The sequence below is a fragment of the Podarcis gaigeae genome (assembly GCF_964106915.1).
Source record: "Podarcis gaigeae genome assembly, chromosome: 12".
Taxonomy (NCBI): domain Eukaryota; kingdom Metazoa; phylum Chordata; class Lepidosauria; order Squamata; family Lacertidae; genus Podarcis; species Podarcis gaigeae.
In genome coordinates, this window is record NC_139688.1 from 4,646,960 (window position 1) to 4,668,776 (window position 21,817).

At 49.9% G+C, this 21,817-nt stretch overlaps 1 protein-coding gene across 2 annotated transcripts in view; it reads right to left on the reverse strand.

Annotated features, from left to right (window-relative positions):
• Positions 1–8,692: 8,692 nt before the first annotated feature.
• KLHL18 (kelch like family member 18) overlaps positions 8,693–21,817 on the reverse strand; it is a 45,241-nt gene continuing 32,116 nt past the window's right edge. The window contains exons 6-10 of one of the 2 annotated variants that reach the window (XM_083704160.1): positions 19,163–19,299; positions 16,659–16,881; positions 13,985–14,089; positions 13,066–13,177; positions 8,693–11,565 (exon numbers count right to left, since the gene is read on the reverse strand). In XM_083704160.1, the coding sequence (XP_083560286.1) occupies positions 11,179–11,565; positions 13,066–13,177; positions 13,985–14,089; positions 16,659–16,881; positions 19,163–19,299 (964 nt within the window). In that variant the 3' untranslated portion in view covers positions 8,693–11,178. Of the gene's footprint in view, positions 11,566–13,065; positions 13,178–13,984; positions 14,090–16,658; positions 16,897–19,162; positions 19,300–21,817 lie in introns of both variants that reach the window. The other variant, XM_083704161.1, reaches the window with a different exon arrangement.

Sequence of the window (21,817 nt, forward strand, 5' to 3'; positions counted from 1 at the left end):
CACCCACATCCTCCTAAAACCTAAACAGTGAATCCACTTGGGAACATGCCTCGCTAAGCTAGGATAACATGCAAGGCTTTCGGTTTCTATAGGAGCCGTTCCAAGACAAAGCAGGGAGACAGCTTCCTTCTGTTCTTCAAGCCAATTTCTTGGAAAGGAATCTTTACGCAGCTGGATAAACATGGTACCCCCAAATTAATAAGGATATAGGGTACCGATTGCAGGGAATCTGTTCCCTTCCTCGCTCAGCGAGGAAGATCCAATGTTGCAAGATCCAACACAAAGCAGTGGAGCTTGGGGTGGAGCTCAGAGCTGGGCCCCACAGTTTGGCAAAGGTAAAGGGACCCCTGACCATTAGGTCCAGTTGTGGCCGGCTCTGGGGTTGCGGCGCTCATCTCGCTTTATTGGCCGAGGGAGCCGGCGTACAGCTTCCGGGTCATGTGGCCAGCATGACTAAGCCACTTCTGGCGAACCAGAGCAGCGCACGGAAACACCGTTTACCTTCCCGCTGGAGCGGTACCTATTGATCTACTTGCACTTTGATGTGCTTTACGAACTGCTAGGTTGGCAGGAGCAGGGACGGAACAACGGGAGCTCACCCTGTAGCGGGGATTCGAACTGCCGGTCTTCTGATCAGCAAGTCCTAGGCTCTGTGGTTTAACGCACAGCGCCACCCACGTCCCCCACAGCTTGGAGGGCCGACAAATAACCACATAGTGGCATCTAATGCAGCAAGCAGGAAATAGGCTGGCATGGGCATGCGAGGGGGCACCTGGGGCTTGCTGGCCACAGGGTACCTCCTTATTTGAAAAAATGTTTTATAGGCAGTATAAGGACACGGGTGGCACTGTGGTCTAAACCACAGAGCCTAGGGCTTGCCGATCAGGAGGTCGGCGGTTCGAATCCCCGCGATGGGGTGAGCTCCCGTTGCTCGATCCCTGCTCCTGCCCACCTAGCAGTTCAAAAGCACATCAAAGTGCAAGTAGATAAATAGGTACCGCTCCAGCGGGAAGGTAAACGGCGTTTTTGTGCACTGCTCTGGTTCGCCAGAAGCAGCTTAGTCATGCTGGCCTTGTGACCCGGAAAAACTGTCTGCGGACAAACACCGGCTCACTCGGCCTATAGAGTGTGATGAGCGCGCAACCCCAGAGTCGTCCGCGACTGGACCTAACGGTCAGGGGTACCTTTACCTTTACGCAGTTGACTGGGCTCGTATATGGTTACAGAGGCTTGTTTTATTATTTTTACTAGGGAAACACATTCTGTTTTCCTGCAGCAAAATGGAGCTTATTTCCAAGTACAGTGGTTACCTTGGTTCTCGAACTTAATCCGTTCCAGAAGTCCGTTGGACTCCCGAAAACGTTCGAAAACCAAGGTGCTGCTTCCGAATGACTGCAGGAGCTTCCTAAACTCAAGCGGGAGTTGCGTTGGATGTTTGGCGTCCAAAAAACATTCGCAAACCAGAACACCTACTTCTGGGTTTGCAGCGTTCGGGAGCCGATTTGTTTGACAACTAAGCCGTTCAGGAACCAAAGTACCGCTGTAAATGCATACAGCATCAGAACAGCAGAAGGAATTTCTGTTTTATTGCTGCAGTTGTCATGCTGCCAAGGTTTCAGGGAGTATAAAAACATGAAAATGCACATGATCAGAGAATCTCTCTCTTTTTGTTGTTCCAAGTCAGAAACTTAGAAGCGGTTGTGAAGCACAGAATGGCTATGGTGGGTGGGGTTGTGTGTGTGAGAGAAGAGAAACCTGCAATATGTGCTTCACGTCTGTGGTAATGCTAGAGATGTAAGGGAAAGTTGCTTTGGTTCATTTAAAGGCAAATCGGCCTAATCTGCATTTTTCAAGACAATATTTGAAGCAGAACACAGCCGTTCCCTTGAAATCTGCATTTCTCTGAATTTTGCAATCCAGTTCTCCCGCCAAAAAATGCATCTGTTCGGGTGGTCTGCATATAAATGCATACTTTTAAAACTTGGAAATGTCTGTTGGACTGTTTAGTGTTGTTGTTGTTTAGTGTCCGACTCTTCGTGGCCCCCTGGACCAGAGCACGCCAGGCACTCCTGTCTTCCACTGCCTCCTGCAGTTTGGTCAAACTCATGCTGGTAGCTTCGAGAACACTGTCCAACCATCTCGTCCTCTGTCGTCCCCTTCTCCTTGTGCCCTCCATCTTTCCCAACATCAGGGTCTTTTCCAGGGAGTCGTCTCTTCTCATGATGTGGCCAAAGTACTGGAGACTCAGCTTCAGGATCTGTCCTTCCAGTGAGCACTCAGGGCTGATTTCCTTCAGAATGGAGAGGTTTGATCTTCTTGCAGTCCATGGGACTCTCCAGAGTCTCCTCCAGAACCATAATTCAAAAGCATCCATTCTTCGGTGATCAGCCTTCTTTATGGTCCAGCTTCCATTCATCACTACTGGGAAAACCATAGCTTTTACTATACGGACCTTTGTTGGCAAGGTGATGTCTCTGCTTTTTAAGATGTTTAGTACCATCCACAATTTGTTGGCATCCGGCTTTATGTTTCTTTCAATAGCTTTTGGTGATCATGGGAATTTTCGAACCCCTGACCGATTCAGGACCCCCCACCAGACCATGTTTATCCATAATGGGTATATTGGTAAACACACAAAAATATTTCAGATGCCAGCAAGCCTCTGGCGACATTTTCAGAAACGAAACTGATTTTTATGTGAGCCCCCTGGGGTTCCTGGAAATTCCCAGAGAGTTGCGAGTGTGCTGTAATATTTATGTTGTGATAAGAATAGCTCGGCAGAGCATGAGACTCTTAATTTCAAGGTTGTGGGTTTGACCCCCACATCGGATGGAAGATTCCTGCATTGCGGGGGGTGAAGCTCGATGATTCTCCCTGTCTCCCTTCCAACTCCACAAGTCTGAGATTCTGTGAAAAACTTCCAGGAGAAAAGACATTTAGGAGACATGAATAGATGAAGAGCACTCCTAGATGCATCAAGGTCTCTCTGATAAAGCTGAAGGTTGTGATAAGAATTTTCAGCTCTTAGATATATATTAAATGTTCATAAATGTACCAACCAATCACGTACATAGATCAGCACAGGAAGACCGACCTGAAGCCATTTTTGATTCCCAAACTGACCAAATGTTTTCTCTGCAAGGTCAAAGGAAAATGGAAAAGCCTCCCCACTGTCTTTTCCTTCACAAATCCTGTCTTAAGGGTATGTCTGTCTGTGTTTGAATAGGGTGAGCCTGTGACCTGGCTCAGGAACTAAGTATTAATCATTACAAAAGACTGGCCAGGCTCCCCAGGCAATCCAATCAAGTGACCATTAACAGGTAACCTGCCAGACAGGAGATAAATAATGCACTCATATTTCTGCTGTAGACCGCCCTTTCTGTGATGTATGTATGATGTGTCCGGGGGTGGTCTTGGACTCCAGGGCGGACAATTTAAAATGTCTATATAAGGACGGGCAAACCTTTGTTCGGGGTCCTCCTCCTTTCCTGCGTGTGGTGAGTGAGGACCCTGTTGCAACAGATCAATAAAGATCAGGCTTACTAGCTGCTTTGCTTCTCAATATTCTCTGGTTGGCCTCTGTTACTTTCTCCTGTTAATAGGGAACCTATGTAAGGACTCTATATGGACTCTTGGATACCCCATAAGGGAAAAGGGGCAGATTGGGCAGATTTTGTTTACAACAAGGTCCAGTTCTTCCATTCTTCTGCAAGACAAATTCCAAAATTGGGAGGTCGGCATCAAAGGAGTATCTGCGCTCCTCTATTTGGGAAAGCCTGGGCAGAATTTCAAGGCCTTTTCCTACAAAAAGCAAACAAACCTCAGAGCTGAAACACACAAGATCAAAGTCTGCAGAGTTCACGCAAGGAGAGAAAACACGTGGTATTTCCTCTCTGCCGTTAAATGAAACGTGAAAGAAAATAATCAAGCTACACCGGTTGGTTTGCCCCCTGCACCCTTGGCACCCCTCTCAGTTTTTACTCACCTGGGGGGGGGGGGAGACACGCACCAACTTAAAGAGCCATGTTGTAGTTCAGGGAAGTTTTTAATGTGTGGCATTTTAATGTATTTTTAATCTTTGTTGGAAGCTGTCTAGAGTGGCTGGCGAAACCCAGCCAGATGGGTGGGGTACAAAAAATAAATTGTTGTTGTTATTGTTGTTGTTGTTGTTGTTACAGACTGAGCAATCCCAGACAACAAGTCATGCCAGATGAATCTCATCCCCCCGCTTTTTTTATGGAGTTACAAGCTTGGTGGATCAGGGGGATGCTGTGTAGCATATCTTGATTTCAGGAAGGCCTTTGACAAAGTCCCCCATGATATTCTTGTAGCGAAGGTGGCATGAACATAGCCAGGATTTTTGTTAGGGTGGGGGGCAGCCAAAGTTGTTGAGCTTTTCTTGGGAAATTGGGGTAAAAATAATACCCCAAAGACAGGACATTAGCCCCCCCCCTGCCCACACGCATAAAGGGAAAGGTAAAGGGACCCCTGACCATTATGTCCAGTCGCGGACGACTCTGGGATTGCGGCGCTCATTTCGCTACACTGGCCGAGGGAGCCAGCGTACAGCTTCCGGGTCACGTGGCCAGCGTGGCTAACCAGAGCAGCGCACGGAAACAGCGTTTACCTTCCTGCCAGAGTGGTACCTATTTATCTACTTGCACTTTGACATGCTTTCAAACTGCTAGGTTGGCAGGAGCAGGGACCGAGTAACAGGAGCCTACCCCGTCGCGGGGATTCGAACCGCCGACCTTCTGATTGGCAAGTCCTAGGCTCTGTGGTTTAACCCACAGCGCCACCCGCGCATGGAGTGTGGGCTGAATGATGAGGTGCCTGTTAGGTGGATTTGTAGCCAGTTGGCTGACCGAGCCCAAAATGTATTCATTTATGGTTCCTCATCATCCTGGGGGAAAGTGACAAGTCGGGTGCCGTAGGGTTCTATCCTGGGCCCAATGTCTTTATGAATGACTTGGACAAAGGAATTGAGGGGAAGGAATTAATAATAATAATAATAATAATAATATTTCAAGAGAACATAGGGCCAGACTACAGGCTGACTGGCTGTGTGATTTCTGCCTGTGTAGCCTTTTTTATTTTTTAAAAAAACTAGCAGAGAGTAGCTGCCCTGGACTGGGACTGTGCATGGGAATAAAGGAGAGCCTGAGTGCAGGATCAGGCTAAAGACCTTCAGTCGTCGTCCCCCAACTGCCTCATAGGGGCAAGATCTACGGGAAGGGTTGCTGTGCCCCTTAGCTGTCCTGTTTCTTTGAAAGAGAGTTAATTTCTCTGACGCTGTGTCGGTTCTTGCTGACCTGCTCCCGGCTCCACCTCCAGATATTCTGCATGCAAAGCAGAGGCTCCGTTCCCTCTGCGGTCCTTTTCTTTCTAGACCGTGTCGAGGCAAGACCTGCCCTCCTTTCCTTTGCAAAGGACATTCTCTGGCACTAATCCATCGCAAACATGTGCCATTAGCTCGACACAGAACTGCTGGCAAAGGCATTTTGACAAAATAGTTCCCCTGCGTTTATTTCCAGGAAGCCAGACTGGTTCTGGCTAGAAGTCAAGGCGTTTAACGTCGATGGTTCCTTGCTGTGGAAATCTTCTTCGAGCAGATTGGGGTCGCATTGCTGCTTTTGAGGAATTCTCTTGGGAAAAATGTCAACATGCCTATTCCATCACTTGAACCCTTGGCTCAACTGGTGGTTTCCCCACCCGGGCTTGGACCAGATTTTATTGCCCCACTCAAGTTTCCCTGCTTCGGCAGCAAGCACTTCAATGCATTCAATGGACCTCAGGGTTCTGGGTTCGAGTTCCACGCTGGCAAGAAGATTTCTGGGGGGGTTCAACATTCCAACTCTATAATTCCATGATTCTATGTACTGTGGTGGGACGTGGGTGGCGCTGTGGGTAAAAGCCTCAGCGCCTAGGGCTTGCCGATCGAAAGGTCGGGGGTTCGAATCCCCGCAGCGGGGTGCGCTCCCACTGCTCGGTCCCAGCGCCTGCCAACCTAGCAGTTCGAAAGCACCCCCAGGTGCAAGTAGATAAATAGGGACCGCTTACCAGCGGGAAGGTAAACGGCGTTCCGTGTGCTGTGCTGGCTCGCCAGATGCAGCTTGGCATGCTTGGCCACGTGACCCGGAAGTGTCTTCGGACAGCGCTGGCCCCCGGCCTCTTAAGTGAGATGGGCGCACAACCCCAGAGTCTGTCAAGACTGGCCCGTACAGGCAGGGGTACCTTTACTTTTACGTACTGTGGTACATAGAATGACAAACCTAGACAGCATCTTAAAAAGCAGAGACATCACCTTGCCGACAAAGGTCTGTATAGTTCAAGCTATGGTTTTCCCAGTCGTGATGTATGGAAGTGAGAGCTGGACCATAAAGCAGGCTGATCGCCGAAGAATGGATGCTTTTGAATTATGGTGCTGGAGGAGAGAGTCCCATGGACTGCAAGAAGATCAAACCTCTCCATTCTGAAGGAAATCAGCCCTGAGTGTTCACTGGAAGGATAGATACTGAAGCTGAGTCTCCAATACTTTGGCCACCTCGTGAGAAGACTCCCTGGAAAAGACCCTGATGCTGGGAAAGATGGAGGGCACAAGGAGAAGGGGACGGCAGAGGACGAGATGGTTGGACAGTGTTCTCAAAGCTACCAGCATGAGTTTGACCAAACTGCGGGAGGCAGTGGAAGACAGGAGTGCCTGGTGTGCTCTGGTCCAGGGGGTCACAAAGAGGCGGACACGACTAAACAACTAACAACATATACTGTGGTTGATGTAAAGACATCAGGTGCCTACACGTGTAACCACCACAGGGGACACATCCATCGAGTTACAAGATCCTGGGCTTCCTTATTAAAGCAGCAATGTCAGAGGCTGCGTTAGACAAGAAATGCTTTCCCGCCCCATTGCAATTCCTCCCAAAGCCCCTCTCTTCTTAAATGCCCCATTCAGTCCAATCCCTGCAGAACACGGTTGCCTGGAGAGTGTGAGAGCTTCGAAGTGGCTGGCTCGGTTTTGGTACCAGAGGACAGTATGAACGTACCTTCACAACGACCCACAGATCGACTTTTTAGGCACACACCTGCAAAAAGGTGGCTGTGGAATCGTTGCTTCCTGATCCTTGGCTTCTTGACTCCCGGCTCTCTGACCCTCGGACTCTTGGCTTTCTGACTCCTGGCTTCTGGACTGCCGTTCCTGCTCCCACCCCACCATCTTGCCCCCAGCCCTGACGTCCCCTGCTGGGACTTTGATCGCCCATGAACTGGACCGTGACAGATACCTTCTCAGGTTGACAGACCCCATCTGATATATGGTCCACTACAGAGAAGCAGGGACGTGGGTGGCACTGTGGGTTAAACCACAGAGCCTCTTGGGCTTGCCAATCAGGCTGCCAGTTCGAATCCCCACGACGGGGTGAGCTCCCGTTGCTCAGTCCCTGCTCCTGCCCACCTAGCAGTTCAAAAGCACGTCAAAGTGCAAGTAGATAAATAGGTACCACTCCGGCAGGAAGGTAAACAGTGATTCCGTGCGCTGCTCTGGTTCGCCAGAAGCGGCTTAGTCATGCTGACCACATCACCCGGAAGCTGTACGCCGGCTCCCTCGGCCAATAAAGCGAGATGAGTGCCGCAACCCCAGAGTCGGCACGACTGGACATAATGGTTAGGGGTCCCTTTACCTTTTTACAGAGAAGTAGCACCTTGAGATCTTCTCTTGGAGAGCACCAAGACTGCTACACAGTATGGGAACTGAAGACCCCACACCTGGGAGTGAATGCTCAAAACAGGAATGAGAGTCACTGTGATGGCCTGGGATTCCGATTCAGAGGCTGAACCAGAGGTATCCCAGCCTGCACAGGAGTCCCCGCCTCCAGGGCCGGCTGAACTGGGGCAAGGCCTAGATTCTGAGGAGCCTGCACCTGTGTCAGATCCTCAGGAGCAGGCACCAGGTGAAACCATTCTGGCCCCAGAGGTGCTCGAGGACTCAGTGTCTACAGGTGAGCCTCCTCCGGGGCCCAGTAACCCTTCGGCCTCTCCTGAACTGCAGAGGCTTGGGGCAGAGAGGCGAAGGGAACTGGTTGCTCCCAGGAGGAGTGCTCGCCTTAAAGCCAGAGGAGGCGGGTCTCCTGGGGGCCGGGACTGCCCCTGGCCTTAGAAGATAAAGGTCAGTCAGCCCGGTCCCAGGTTGCGGGAGCAACATCGTTGTTGGCTTCAGACCTTCCAGTGTTCCTGTTCCCTGCCCGGCCTCCTGCTCCTGACCTTCCAGCGTTCCTGTTCCCCGCCCGGCTCCCTGTTTCGGACCTCGCCTCTCATCTGGTGAACTCGGACTACGGCAACGGTACCTTTCCCCCGGGACCAGCACAGTCACTGCACAAGGTGGTGGTTGTGGGAACATGGACAAGGGCAGTGATGAAGCCTAGTTTGGACCAGGTGGGGAAACAGCTGTGCCATGCAGAGGACCTTCCACACTTAGATGAGAATGTACACTAGGGCCCTGAATCTTCATTTTCCTGGAGTTATGGAAAAACGAGTGTGCAATCTACAGCCGTGTAATTTCTACGACGACTTCTGAACCCGTGTGAATTGACCCCGCAAAAGGATTTCAGTCAACTGGCTTAGGGAGAAAACGCAGGCAAAATACGCTGAAGGTAAGCCACATTTACAAAATAGGAAAAAACACCGAGCAGCCGAGAAATAAAGTTTCTTTCAAGTTAAATATATTTGGGCTAGGGAGAGCGGAGGTATCGTCACCTAACCTTCACTCTGCCTCGGATTTCACCAACCACAACAAGAACGGACAACACTTTTTTTTTAAAGTACATGATTTCACATTGACACAAGTAGATGGCCTTGTTACGTTTATACGTTTATACGGAAAGGCTCGCCGGTATGCTCAGAAGCCCCTTCTCGATCCAGGACTCTCGTCGTCGTTTCGATTTTCTTGCCCCAAATCGGTTTTCTCCTGGCAGTTATGGAAATTCACAATACTGTTCATGGATGAAGGGCATGCACAAAATCACAGGCTACGGAAAACCCAAGCACATCCAGCCTACGTAATTCAACACTCGCTCCCTCTGCAATTTTCAACTCACAAATCTTGCAACTCTGAGCCACTTGTGTGAAAACGTCTCATTTCAAGATCGGGTGTCGGAATCTCTCTTGTCCCAACGGGAATGTAGGTGGCAGGAGTCGTTTTAAAATGGAAGCAGCTCCAACAGGTATTTAAAAGCTACCTATGGATAGGGGCACAGCCCATTTAACTTAAGGGGGGGGGGAGAAGGAGGTGGGGTTCAGAGGACCCAACTGGCCTTTCGATCTTTGTGCAAAACTGGAGCGGTGTAATGTTCAGACAGAAGAATGATGGAGGGGAAACAGCAGAGCTGACTCATTGCCATTGCGTTAAACTACAGTGGTTTTGAAAACACACACACACACACACACACACACATTCGACAGTACCTCAATTTGGCTTTGTTGCTACCAGTTCCTCGAAAGGTGGAGAGAGAGAGAGGGAAGACATGCAGCTTTTTCCTGCTTGAAATTTGGCAACCTGATAGTGCTTAGCATAGATGGAGGACAGAGTAGAAGCTAGATTTTGAGTAAGGAAGGTGTTGGTCTGAAAACCAAGTAGCCTCTGTGCTGATAAACAGTTGAGAATTTTAAAGAGGGGGGGGGGGATGACGAAGGTCCACCATGAGGAAATGCTGCCCCCGTAAGAATTGGGTGTCTATACTTATCCTAACTCACAGGTTTCTCCCTGGCCGTTTTGCCCCTCGCTCATAAATCTATAAACCTCCCATTTACTCTTAGAAGCTGCTATTTCTCACTCTCCAGAGCAAGGCAATGGATGTCCTACAGCAGCTATCAAAACAGACACCCGACAGCCTGCAGGGCACAAACTGCCACCATCTGAGAGCTCAAAACCCCCAAGAACAAAAGGACGTGGTCACAGGTCCTCCCCATCAGAAATCAGATACGCTTTTTTGCTTAAGGCTTGTGTGTCTCCAAAGATAGCCCTAAGTAGAAGAGCATTTCCTGTCTAAACAAAAATCTCAGATCTGGGGATGAGAATTTTGATTTGATGTGAACGGTCACTGCAAGCGGCGCAGGAACAACTTTGTGGGAATGTCGGTGCTCAGCGGAAACATCTAGTTTCCAGGAAATTGTATGGATGTGTTGACGGTGCCAAGCCAACTACTGCTGTTCGGATGAGACACAGCCTGATTTGCTGCTTCGGAGTTCTTTGGAGACAGGATTGGGCCCCCTTATGCTACACGCTCCCTCTTAATGCTTTGTGTCTGAATGGTTCCCACGGCAACAGGCTCTGGCATGCAAAAGTGCAACTCTCCAGGAACTTCAGGGATGAAAGCCTCCTCCGAAAAGCTCCGCAGAGCCTGTAATGCCATGGCATTCTCCTGAGCTGTGGATTAGTGGCAAGAGGCTGCGAAGCTTTCCTTGCACCGTGGCCCTATCTTTTTGTTTCTGAAGACATGAGAGCCTTTTCTTGCTTTCTGCACGCAGCTAGAACGCAAGAGGGGAACTATCCTTGCCTTTGGAGCAAACGGAGATGAAGCCATCAAACAGAGTTTTGCATGTGCATCTGCGCCACCTAGCGGCCAGGTGTAGGAAGGGGCAGACTCTGCAGAAAATTACTTCATTTTTCCTTGGGGAGAGGGGATAATTGCACCTCTGTGTTGATCACGAAATAAAAGACGGTGGGTGTTTTCCTGGCCAAGGTACTGTCCTCGCCCTGGAAGAGAAGGGAGCTCCCTTTCCAGCTTTTAAGGGGCACGACGACAGAAGCATCTTTTTACTCCTAGGAAAAGCCCACCTGACCTAAGCAGACTTACACCCACGACACAATCACAAGGGGACCAAGGCAGCATCAGCGGAAGCACGGAAGGAGCTTGGCAGAGTCCAGGAGGAAGAGACAGGTGAGGCTTCATCCACACGGCCTGAAATCTCCAAACTCTCGTGACACCGCGGGACCTCGCTCAACGGCCACGTGGCCCTGATCCATGGGGCTGTTTGTGCGCTTCCCAAATGACAATGCCCCAAGCACCTGGAAACGATGTCAAAGTAGAGTCTCTCTCTGCAGATCACCCCCTTGAGGCGAGGTGCCCGGCTGGGGAAGTCCTGGCTTTCGGGCGACGCAGGCTCGTGCCACCTCCCGCCCTCCGCTCAGATAGTCAAGAGCGGTATGCATCCCACCCCAACCCCTCCCTCGTGGCACACCATGGGGGCCATGAACGTCCAGCGGTTGGTTTCCGGGTCGTACATTTCTACAGAGCTCAGGTTGGACTGTCCGTCGTAGCCTCCCACGGCGTAGAGGCGGCCACAGTTCGCCACAAGGGAGACGCGGCTGCGCCGGGTGTTCATGGAGACGATCAGGTACCACTGGTCCGCCATGGAGTTGTACACTTCGGCGATGCTGAGGAAGCCGGAGCCGTCGTAGCCGCCGCAGACGAACATCTTGCTGCCCAGGGAGGCGGCGCCGTGACGGCAGCGCTTGTTGAGCATGCTGGAGACATTGTGCCAGGAAGCCATGTGGTGGTTGTAGTATTCCACCTGGAAGAAAGGGCGAGGATGTCAGGCCAGGGCACAGTCTGACCCTTTGGTAATCCTCATAGAACTCTAGCCCAATGGTTGCCACTGATTTTACTCTGAATTTATTTAGAATGAATTGATTTTAGAATGTACCATATACAGTGGTGCCTCGCAAGACGAAAAGAATCCGTTCCGCGAGTCTCTTCGTCTTGCGTTTTTTTTGTCTTGCGAAGCAAGCCCATTGACGGCTTAGCGGATTAGCGCTATTAGCGGCTTTTAGTGGCTTAGCGGCTTAGAAAAAGGGGGGGAGGGGAAAAAACCTGTAGGAACTCGCAAGACATTTTCGTCTTGCAAAGCAAGCCCATAGGAAATTCGTTTTGCAAAGCACCTCCAAAACGGAAAACTCTTTCGTCTAGCGAGTTTTCCATCTTGCGAGGCATTCGTCTTGCGGGGCACCACTGTATACCCGAGTATAAGCTGATCTGAATATAAGCCGAGGCACCTAGTTTTAGCACAAAAAACTGGGAAAACTTGAGTATAAGCCGGGTCACCACACCACAAACCTGGTGGCGGTGGCAGCGGAGGAGGAGGAAGAACAAGTAGCCCGAAAGAACTCTCATTCGAGTATAAGCTTTATACTCGAGTATAAACTTTTTCCGCAGGGGGCCGGTCCACTGTACCTCAGACCTTGTGGGGGGTCGGACTATATTTTTTTTGGGGGGGGGGAATTCCCCCACCGACACCCCTCCCTTCTCCACAGCACCGGGCGGATCCTGGTGGCTGCTTACCTGTGCCTTGTGAGCGGCGGTGGAGGGACAATGAGCGGCACGTAAGGGCTGGCTGCGGAGAGGGGCTGCTTAAAATGGTGCTCAACAAAGCCCAGGCCTCTTCCTCCTCTAGGCAGGGCAGGGAGAAGCCAGGAGGAGGGAGGGAGGAGGCGCCGCCGCGGTGTGTGTGAGGGAGGGGGGGAAATGGCGCAGCCCAAATGATCAGAATCGCCACGGCGATTCCCGGACCATCCACAGGCCGGATCCAGAAGACAATTGGGCCGGATCCAGCTCCCCAGGCCTTAGTTTACTGACTCATGCCTTGGAGCCTCTGTGCAAAGCCTACAGCCAACACATTGTGTTTCAGTATCAAAGTTGTGGGATCAGGTTACTGCCCAGCCCAGCCTACCTGACAGGGCTGTCAGAAGGGGGGAAAGCAAGGACGTCACAGCCCGCCACAAGCCCTCAAAAGAAGGCAGGAAAGAAACAGTTTACAGTGGACGTTCTGGCTGCAAATGTGATCCGTGCGGTCTGCACGTTCACAACCCGCAGCGCTGCGTCTGCGCACGCGCGGGTTGCGATTCGGCACTTCTGCGCATGCGCGACCGCCGAAACCTGGAAGAAACCTGTTCTGGTACTTCTGGGTTTCAGTGCATCCGTAAACCAAAAAAAACTGCAACCTGAGGCGCCTGTAACCCAAGGAATGAATGTAATGGGGGGAAAGGTAAGAGGTGCAGCGAGCGAAAAAACTCACGCTGTTGAAGATCTGCAGTCCGTCGTGCCCGCCAGATACAAATATCCTGCCTTCGAATACTGTGACGCCAGCTGCACTGCGGTTCGAACTCATCGGGGTGACCACCATCCACCTTTGCAGGAGACCAGAAAATGGAAGGAACTGAGTGGCAGTCAAGTTTAAGGCTTCAAAGCATGCCTTGCGTTTGGGATGCTAGAGGCGATGTCCAGACATACTCCACAGTATACCTGAAGGAGCGTCTCCACCCCCATCGTTCAACCCGGAGACGGAGGTCCAGCTCCAAGGGCCTTCTGGCGGTTCCCTCCCTGCGAGAAGTGAGGTTACAGCAGGCATGGGCAAACCTGGCCTTCCAGATGTTTTGAGACTACAATTCCCATCATCCCTGACCACTGGTCCTGTTAGCTAGGGATGATGGGAGTTGTAGTCCCAAAACATCTGGAAGGCTGAGTTTCCCTATGCCTGGGTTACAGGGAACCAGGCAGAGGGCCTTCTCGGTGGTGGCGCCCGCCCTGTGGAACGCCCTCCCATCAGATGTAAAGGAAATAAACAACTATCTGGCTTTTAGAAACAGGTAGGTAGCCGTGTTGGTCTGCCATAGTTTAAACAAAATTATTTCCAGTAGCACCTTAGAGATCAACTAAGTTTGTTACTGGTATGAGCTTTCATGTGCATTCACACAAAGAAGGTATCTGAAGAAGTGTGCATGCACACGAAAACTCATACCAATAACAAACTTAGTTGGTCTCTTTGTTTTGATTTTTAGAAGACATCCGAAGACAGCCCTGTTTAGGGAAGTTTTTAATGTCTGATGTTTTGTTGTGCTTTTAATATTCTGTTGGGAGCCGCCCAGATTCGCTGGAGAAACCCAGCCGGATGGGCGGGGTATAAATAATAAATTATTATTATGTCATATACTCACTTGTCCGTCTCAGGTGAATAGGCCTCCACGGAGTTGAGGGAGGAGGTGCCGTCGTATCCACCACAGACGTAGATCTGCCCATCCAGCACGACTGTCCCCATGGCACTGAAACAAGCGCCAGGTGTTAAGACTGCTTTTGGCAACAAGCTTTTCTTACAGGCTGGTTCCACGTCTACCTGGACCAATTGCGATGGCCCAGTTTCTTCCGCTTTCTCATTCTGAACCCAGCCTGTCTGGTGAGCTTGTGGAAATCACAAAACACCGAAGGCCTTCCTTTTCACCTCTTCCGGACCCATCGGAACTGCCGCCTGGCTGGCTGAGGGACAGCACCAGCCTTCCTAGACTTTGTACCAGCTAGACCAGGGGAGGGGGAAGCTGTGACACTCGAGACGTTGCTCTGTTTCCAACTCCCATCACCTCTGACCACTAGATATGCTGGCTGAGGCTGATGGGAGCTGGAGTCTCGAGGGCTCCAATTTAAAGTAAGGAATCCAGCTTCACATTCCCCCAAAGGATTTTCCTAACACAGATACAGGAAGATGTGGGGGCACATATATGTTTGTAAAAGGTTTGCTTCTCTTGCTTCTCTTCTAAGTGCTGCAAGAGTACCAGAGATTTCGTTTTGTTTCATTACTTTTAATTTGTATACCACCTTTCTCTATTGCTCCACACAAGGAGGTTTACAAGCTGAATAAAATACCAAAATAGACAGCGAAGATCACATGCACAATAATAACCTGATCCGATACAAAAAAAGTCATAATAAAAACATAACTTTCAAATAAACAACTTATATCAAATAAAGCAATGTTCAATACAGTGGAACCTTGGTTCCTGAACTTAATCTGTTCTGGGAGTCCGTTTGACTCCCGAAATGGTTTGAGAACCAAGGCATGGCTTCTGATTGGCTGCAGGAGGTTCCTGCAGCCAATCGGAAGCCAAGAAGCTTCCTGAAGCCAACTGGAAACCATGACGGACGTTCGGCTTCCAAAGAATGTTTGAAAACTGGAACAATCACTTCTGGTTTTTGATCGTTTGGGAGCCAGAACATTCAGCTCCCAAGGCATTCGGGAGCCAAGGTTCACCGTAATCCATTAGAATATAATAGTTAACAGTAAAATTGTGCAACTGCAATTTAACAATTTCAGTAAAGAATTACTGAACAATAATCAATAAAAACAACGGCAAGTCACAATAGATGAAATACCACTAAACATACAGGAAAAGGATCACCTTGAGAAACAAGGACACACAACTCAAAATTATTATTTTTTAAAGATCCCATCAATCTTCTTTTCTTTCCAGCTGCTTCTGCTGGAACGAGGCAGAGAAACTCTCCAATCTGTATCATGGTCCTGCCTCTAGCATCTAAAACAGGCGCGGAGAACCTGAGGATGTTTCTGGATCCCAACTCCCATTATCCCTGGCAAATGTGGCCAGTGGCGTAGCGTGGGGGGTGCAGGGGGGGCCGGCCGCACTGGGCGCAACATCTGGGGGGGGCACTCGCCGCCTCCGGAGTCGCCGAAGAGCCTTGGGCGCAGGCTGTAGCAGAGCCCCATGTCTCGCAAAACCGACGAGCTGTGCGCGCGTCCGGGCTGAAGGCGTCTGGCAGGCAGCGGCTCTCAGCGCTCGCCGCGGTCTCCCGCGCATCAGGGCCGCGGAGGGCGCGCCAGGCAGCCCCTCCTCACAGCCCCGCCGCCGCAGCTGCTGGGCCATGTTGCATTTTCCTCGCCTCTCTGCCCTCCTCCTCCGGGCAAGCGACGTTGTTTGGGCGGCAGCGCCAGTGGCAACTCGCCTCAGATCACCTGACACAGACCCACCGCCGCCACCTTACCGTGAATACCCCAGCCCAGGCAGCAGCAAGAAGAGGCTGGCAGCGGCGGCAGGTTAGGGGTTAGGTGTTAGGGGCGCAAATTACTTGCCTTGCCCCGGGTTAGGGGGTGCAAATTACTTGCCTTGCCCCGGGTGCTGACAAGCCACGCTACGCCGCTGAATGTGGCCGAAGGTCAGGGATGATGGGAGTTGCAGTCCAGCAGCACCTGGAGAGCCACAGAATCCCCATCCTGGATCTAAAACTAACCCCTTTGTTGAAGAACGGTGGTTTCCGATGTCATCTTGTGGAGACCTAACCGTTTCCTCCCTCCCACCTGTGAACACCTGCCAGTACGTTTCTGAGCACATTTCAAAGTGTTGGTGCTGACCTTGAAAGCCCTAAATGACCTTGGTCCAGTATATCTGAAGGAGCGTCTCCACCCCCATCGTTCTGCCCGGACACTGATATCCAGCTCCGAGGGCCTTTTGGTGGTTCCCTCACTGCGAGAAGCCAAGTTAGAGAGGGCCTTCTCGGTGGTGGCACCTGCCCTGTGGAATGCCCTCCCACCAGATGTCAAGGAAATAAACAACTACCAGACTTTTAGAAGACATCTGAAGGCAGCCCTGTTTAGGGAAGCTTTAAATAAATAAATAAATAAATAAATAAATAAATAAATAAATAATTTAATTATACCCCGCCCATCTGGGTGGGCTTCCCCAGCCACACTTTTAATGTTTAATAGACTATTGCATTTTAATTATTTTGTTGGAAGCCGACCAGAGTGGCTGGGGAAACGCAGCCAGATTGGGGGGGTATAAATAATAAATAATTGTTATTGTTAGTATTTTTATCCTCACTCACCTTCGTTTGCTGTTCATGCTTCCCACTTTGGACCAGGAATCTGTCTCTGGGTTGTAAACCTCCACGGTGCTCAGCCTCAGCTGCCCGTCGTATCCACCAATGGCGTACAAGAGCCCGTTCAGCACGGCAACGCCCACCCGGCTGCGGGCCGTCGTCATTGGCTGGCACTTCTCCCAGTGGTTGGCAATGGGGTCGAAGACTTCCACCACGTTCAGGGAGTCGCCTGCATAGAAATTTGCTGCTCATGTTTTAAAAAGTGGTCATCACTGGACTTGTAAAAGGGTAAAAGAGTATGGGGAAATAATCTACAATGAACTGGGAAAAACATTTAAAAGCACTCCCCCACCCCAATAAAAACACCCCCACCTCATATGTTGGTATCGTATGAGCACTGATCCAGAGCGTTTTTTCTACAGCATTTGTATTTACTTACATGTAAGATTGGCTTGAGATGTGGGTGGCGCGGTGGGTTAAACCACTGAGCCTAGGACTTGCCGATCAGAAGGTCGGCGGTTCGAATCCCCGTGACGGGGTGAGCTCCCGTTGCTCGGTCCCTGCTCCTGCCCACCTAGCAGTTCGAAAGCACACCAGTGCAAGTAGATAAATAGGTACTGCTCTGGCGGGAAGGTAAACGGCGTTTCCGTGTGCTGCTCTGGTTCGCCAGAAGCGGCTTAGTCCTGCTGGCCACATGATCCGGAAGCTGTACGCCGGCTCCCTCGGCCAGTAAAGCGAGATGAGCGCAGCAAACCCAGAGTCGGCCGCGACTGGACCTAATGGTCAGGGGTCCCTTTACCCTTTACACACGGAAAAATACAGTACTCATGCACCACAGCTTCGCATTTATTGCACCTAATTGTAGTGATTCAGACTATGCATGTGGTAAACCGCTGTCAGAGGGAAAGGGCAGGCCTTTTCCATGTTTTATGGTGAACGGCTGCTGGGCTCCTCTTCCTCTGTGCAGCTGCGACTGTGTGCCCCAGCTAGAATCCCAAATGATCCTTGCAGGATATCGCGGGATGACGTATTTGCCAGGGTTTACAGTGGTGCCTCGCAAGACGAAATTAATCCGTTCCGTAAGGCTCTTCGTATAGCGGTTTCTTCGTCTTGCGAAGCAAGCCCATTGACAGTTTAGCGGATTAGCGCTATTAGCGGTTTAGCGGCTTTTAGCGGATCAGCTGATAAGCGGCTTAGGCCTTAGGAAAAGCGGGGGGAAAGGGAAAAAACCCAGCAGGAACTCGCAAGACATTTTCGTCTTGCGAAGCAAGCCCATAGGGAAATTCGTTTTGCAAAGCGCCTCCAAAACGGAAAACCCTTTCGTCTAGCGGGTTTTCCGTCTTGCGAGGCGTTCGTCTTGTGGGGCACCACTGTACAAGGCCGATTTCTGTTTACAAGGCCGATTTCTGCACCGAGCAAGCAGCAAGGGGTAAAGGCCCCAAACAACAACTCTTGCATTGCAAAGAATCCACGGATTGGAATCCACTGGTCTTGATCCAATTCTGCCTTGTTCCACACACGATTTATATTGTGTGATTTGCTTTGGGCATGCAATTGTTCTTTAAGGGAGGATGAGCCGGATGAGCTACACAGCTTTATCCGACTTTTCACCTAGGGCAGACATGGCCAAACTTGGCCCTCCAACTGTTTGGGGACTACAATTCCCCCCCCCCCTGACCACTGGACCTGTTAGCTAGGGATGATGGCAGTTGTAGTCCCAAAACAGCTGGAGGGGCAAGTTTGGCCATGCCTGACCTAGGGAGATCAGGGAAGCCAATGCAAACATATCCTCCTTTTGGATCAGAACAGGATTGTGACACTCAAATCACCAGGTGACCAACCCAGATATACCATGGGTTCAGGATTTGCTCTTAATTCCCCTTGCCAGTACAGGACTTTAATTCAGTGCGTCAAAGCACTGCAACATATCCACCAAACTACAATTCACATTGCCCTTTGGCAGAGAGTCATGACAGGCCAGCATAAAACAGGGTCCGAAGAGGCTGCTTTGGAGAGCCATCTTCAAATAGCTAAACAGCTGTCACAGGGAAGATGGAGCGAGCTGGTTTTCTCCTGCTCCGGAGGGCAGGACTCGAACCCATGGCTTCAAGTTACAGGAAAGGAGATTCCGACTACAGTGGTGCCTCGCAAGACGAAATTAATCCGTTCCGCGAGTCTCTTCGTCTTGCGGTTTTTTCGTCTTGCGAAGCACGGCTATTAGCGGCTTAGCGGCTATTAGCGGCTTAGTGGCTATTAGCGGCTTAGCGGCTTTAAGAATAAGGAAACAAACTCGCAAGAACTCGCAAGACGTTTCGTCTTGCGAAGCAAGCCCATAGGGAAATTCGTCTTGCGGAACGACTCAAAAAACCGAAAACTCTTTCGGCTTGCGAGGCATTCGTCTTGCGAGGTACCACTGTAAATATCGGGAAGAACTTTCTGATAGTCTCATGGACGCTTCGGCTGAGATTCCTAGGCATATGTCCCTGGCAAGCAACAGAGTTGAAAGATACCTGCTGAGTTGAGGCCTCCCACGGCATAGATCAGGCCTGCGATGGAGGTGCAGCAACGGGGGCGGGTTTTGAAAGACGGGAGGTGGGGTCGTCGCTCTGGCATCAGGTGGTAATCCTTTGCTTCATCTACGAGGTCCCTGAAATCCAAATGGGAAATGATATACAGTGGTACCTCCAGTTACGAATGGGATCTGTTCCGGAGGCCTGGCCATAATCTGAAAATTTCGTAACCTGAGGACAGCTTCTGTATGCACGCGGCGCAGAAGAGCGCTTTTGCACATGCGCAAAGCGCAGAGAGTGTATCTGTATTTGTTAATTTTATCCATTCCTGAATCCAACTAATGCAAGAGGCTTCATAATATAATTTCAAATCAGGTAGTAGAAGCCTCCTCTATCTTTAGTATCTGTTCATTATTTGTATTTTATTCTCAGCTTCTTACGCTGCCAGATAAATTCTGAAATATCCTTTTGCTAATCTTCAAAACATTCCATATTGCATATTATTGGGATTGATTGGAATAAAAACAGCATGTTTGGCAATAAGTTCATCTTAATAACTGATATTCTGGGCACCACAGTTCAAGAAGGATACTGACAAACTGGAACGTGTCCAGGAGGGCAACCAAAATGGTCAAAGGCCTGGAAACGATGCCTTACGAGGAATGGCTAAGGGAGCTGGGCATGTTTAGCCTGGAGAAGAGGAGGTTAAGGGGTGATATGATAGCCATGTTCAAATATATAAAAGGACGTCACATAGAGGAGGGAGAAAGGTTGTTTTCTGCTGCTCCAGAGAAGCGGACACGGAGCAATGGATCCAAACTACAAGAAAGAAGATTCCACCTAAACATTAGGAAGAACTTCCTGACAGTAAGAGCTGTTTGACAGTGGAATTTGCTGCCAAGGAGTGTGGTGGAGTCTCCTTCTTTGGAGGTCTTGAAGCAGAGGCTTGACAACCATATGTCAGGAGTGCTCTGATGGTGTTTCCTGCTTGGCAGGGGGTTGGACTCGATGGCCCTTGTGGTCTCTTCCAACTCTATGATTCTATGATTCTTCCTAAAAGAGGCAAGTTCATTCTATTCCAAATTTCCAATTTCCTTTTTATTACATTCCAAGAAATCCAACCCAATTTCCACAACATTGGGGATCAGTTCAAGACCAGAAATTTAGCATCAATTACGCATGACATTTCACATACATTTATGCGACAGCCTGCACCTCAGAGCAGCTTAAGTAAAATGGGCATGGCAATGACCTACCTGAGCAGAATGCTTTGCTGACTGGAAGCGCAAAATCAGGAGTGGCAAACCCCAATCTTGGAGGATGAAAATAGCCCCCTTACCCGGCATGTGGGACCCTCCCAGCCACACCTCCTCCCTAGCAACAACTCCTCCAATTATCCTGCCTGGTTAAAAGATATCTTTGAAAATGGACAGTGCCTTTGGCTTGCCTGGATTGGGGAAAGTGAACAAGTGCGTATTAACCTCAAGTATCTGCATTGAACAACTGATATGGAACAACTGACTGGTTCAAAATTGGGAAAGGGGTACGACAAGGCTGTACATTGTCTCCCTGCTTATTTAACTTATATGCAGAATTCATCATGCGAAAGGCTGGGCTGGATGAATCCCTAGCCGGAATTAAGATTGCCGGAAGAAATATCAGCAACCTCAGATATGCAGATGACAGAACCCTGATGGCAGAAGGTGAGGAGGAATTAAAGAACCTTTTAATGAGGGTGAAAGAGGAGAGCGCAAAATATGGTTTGAAGGTCAACATCAAAAAAAGCGAAGCTCATGGCCAGTGGTCCCATCACCTCCTGGCAAATAGAAGGGGAAGAAATGGAGGCAGTGAGAGATTTTACTTTCTTGGGCTCCATGATCACTGCAGATGGTGACAGCAGCCACGAAATTAAAAGACGCCTGCTTCTTGGGAGAAAAGCAATGACAAACCTAGACAGCATCTTAAAAAGCAGAGACATCACCTTGCCAACAAAGGTCCGTATAGTAAAAGCTATGGTTTTCCCAGTAGTGATGTATGGAAGTGAGAGCTGGACCATAAAGAAGGCTGATCGCCAAAGAATCGATGCTTTTGAATTATGGTGCTGGAGGAGACTCTTGAGAGTCCCATGGACTGCAAGAAGATTAAACCGATCCATTCTGAAGGAAATCAGCCCTGAGTGCTCACTGGAAGGACAGATCCTGAAGCTGAGGCTCCAAGACTTGGGCCATGTCGTGAGAAGAGAAGACTCCCTGGAAAAGACCCTGATGTTGGGAAAGATGGAGGGCACAAGGAAAAGGGGACGACACAGGACAAGATGGTTGGACAGTGTTGTTGAAGCTACTAGCATAAGTTTGACTAAACTGCGGGAGGCAGTGGAAGACAGGAATGCCTGGTGTGCTCTGGTCCAGGGGGTCACAAAAAGTTGGACACGACTAAACGACTAAACAACAACAACAACATCTGTGTGGCTGAAATGTAGCCTATTGCACAAATTAACAGGGCGTGTAATTAACAGGGCCTAATACTCTTCCTCACCTGCAGGGTGCCTGTTTAAACAAAGCATTCTCTCACCAGATGTCAGCTAAAGTCTTGTTCACGTATGCATGCTTATCGCCTGATTGGCTGCAAAATTAAGTGGTGACTTGTCAAAATAGA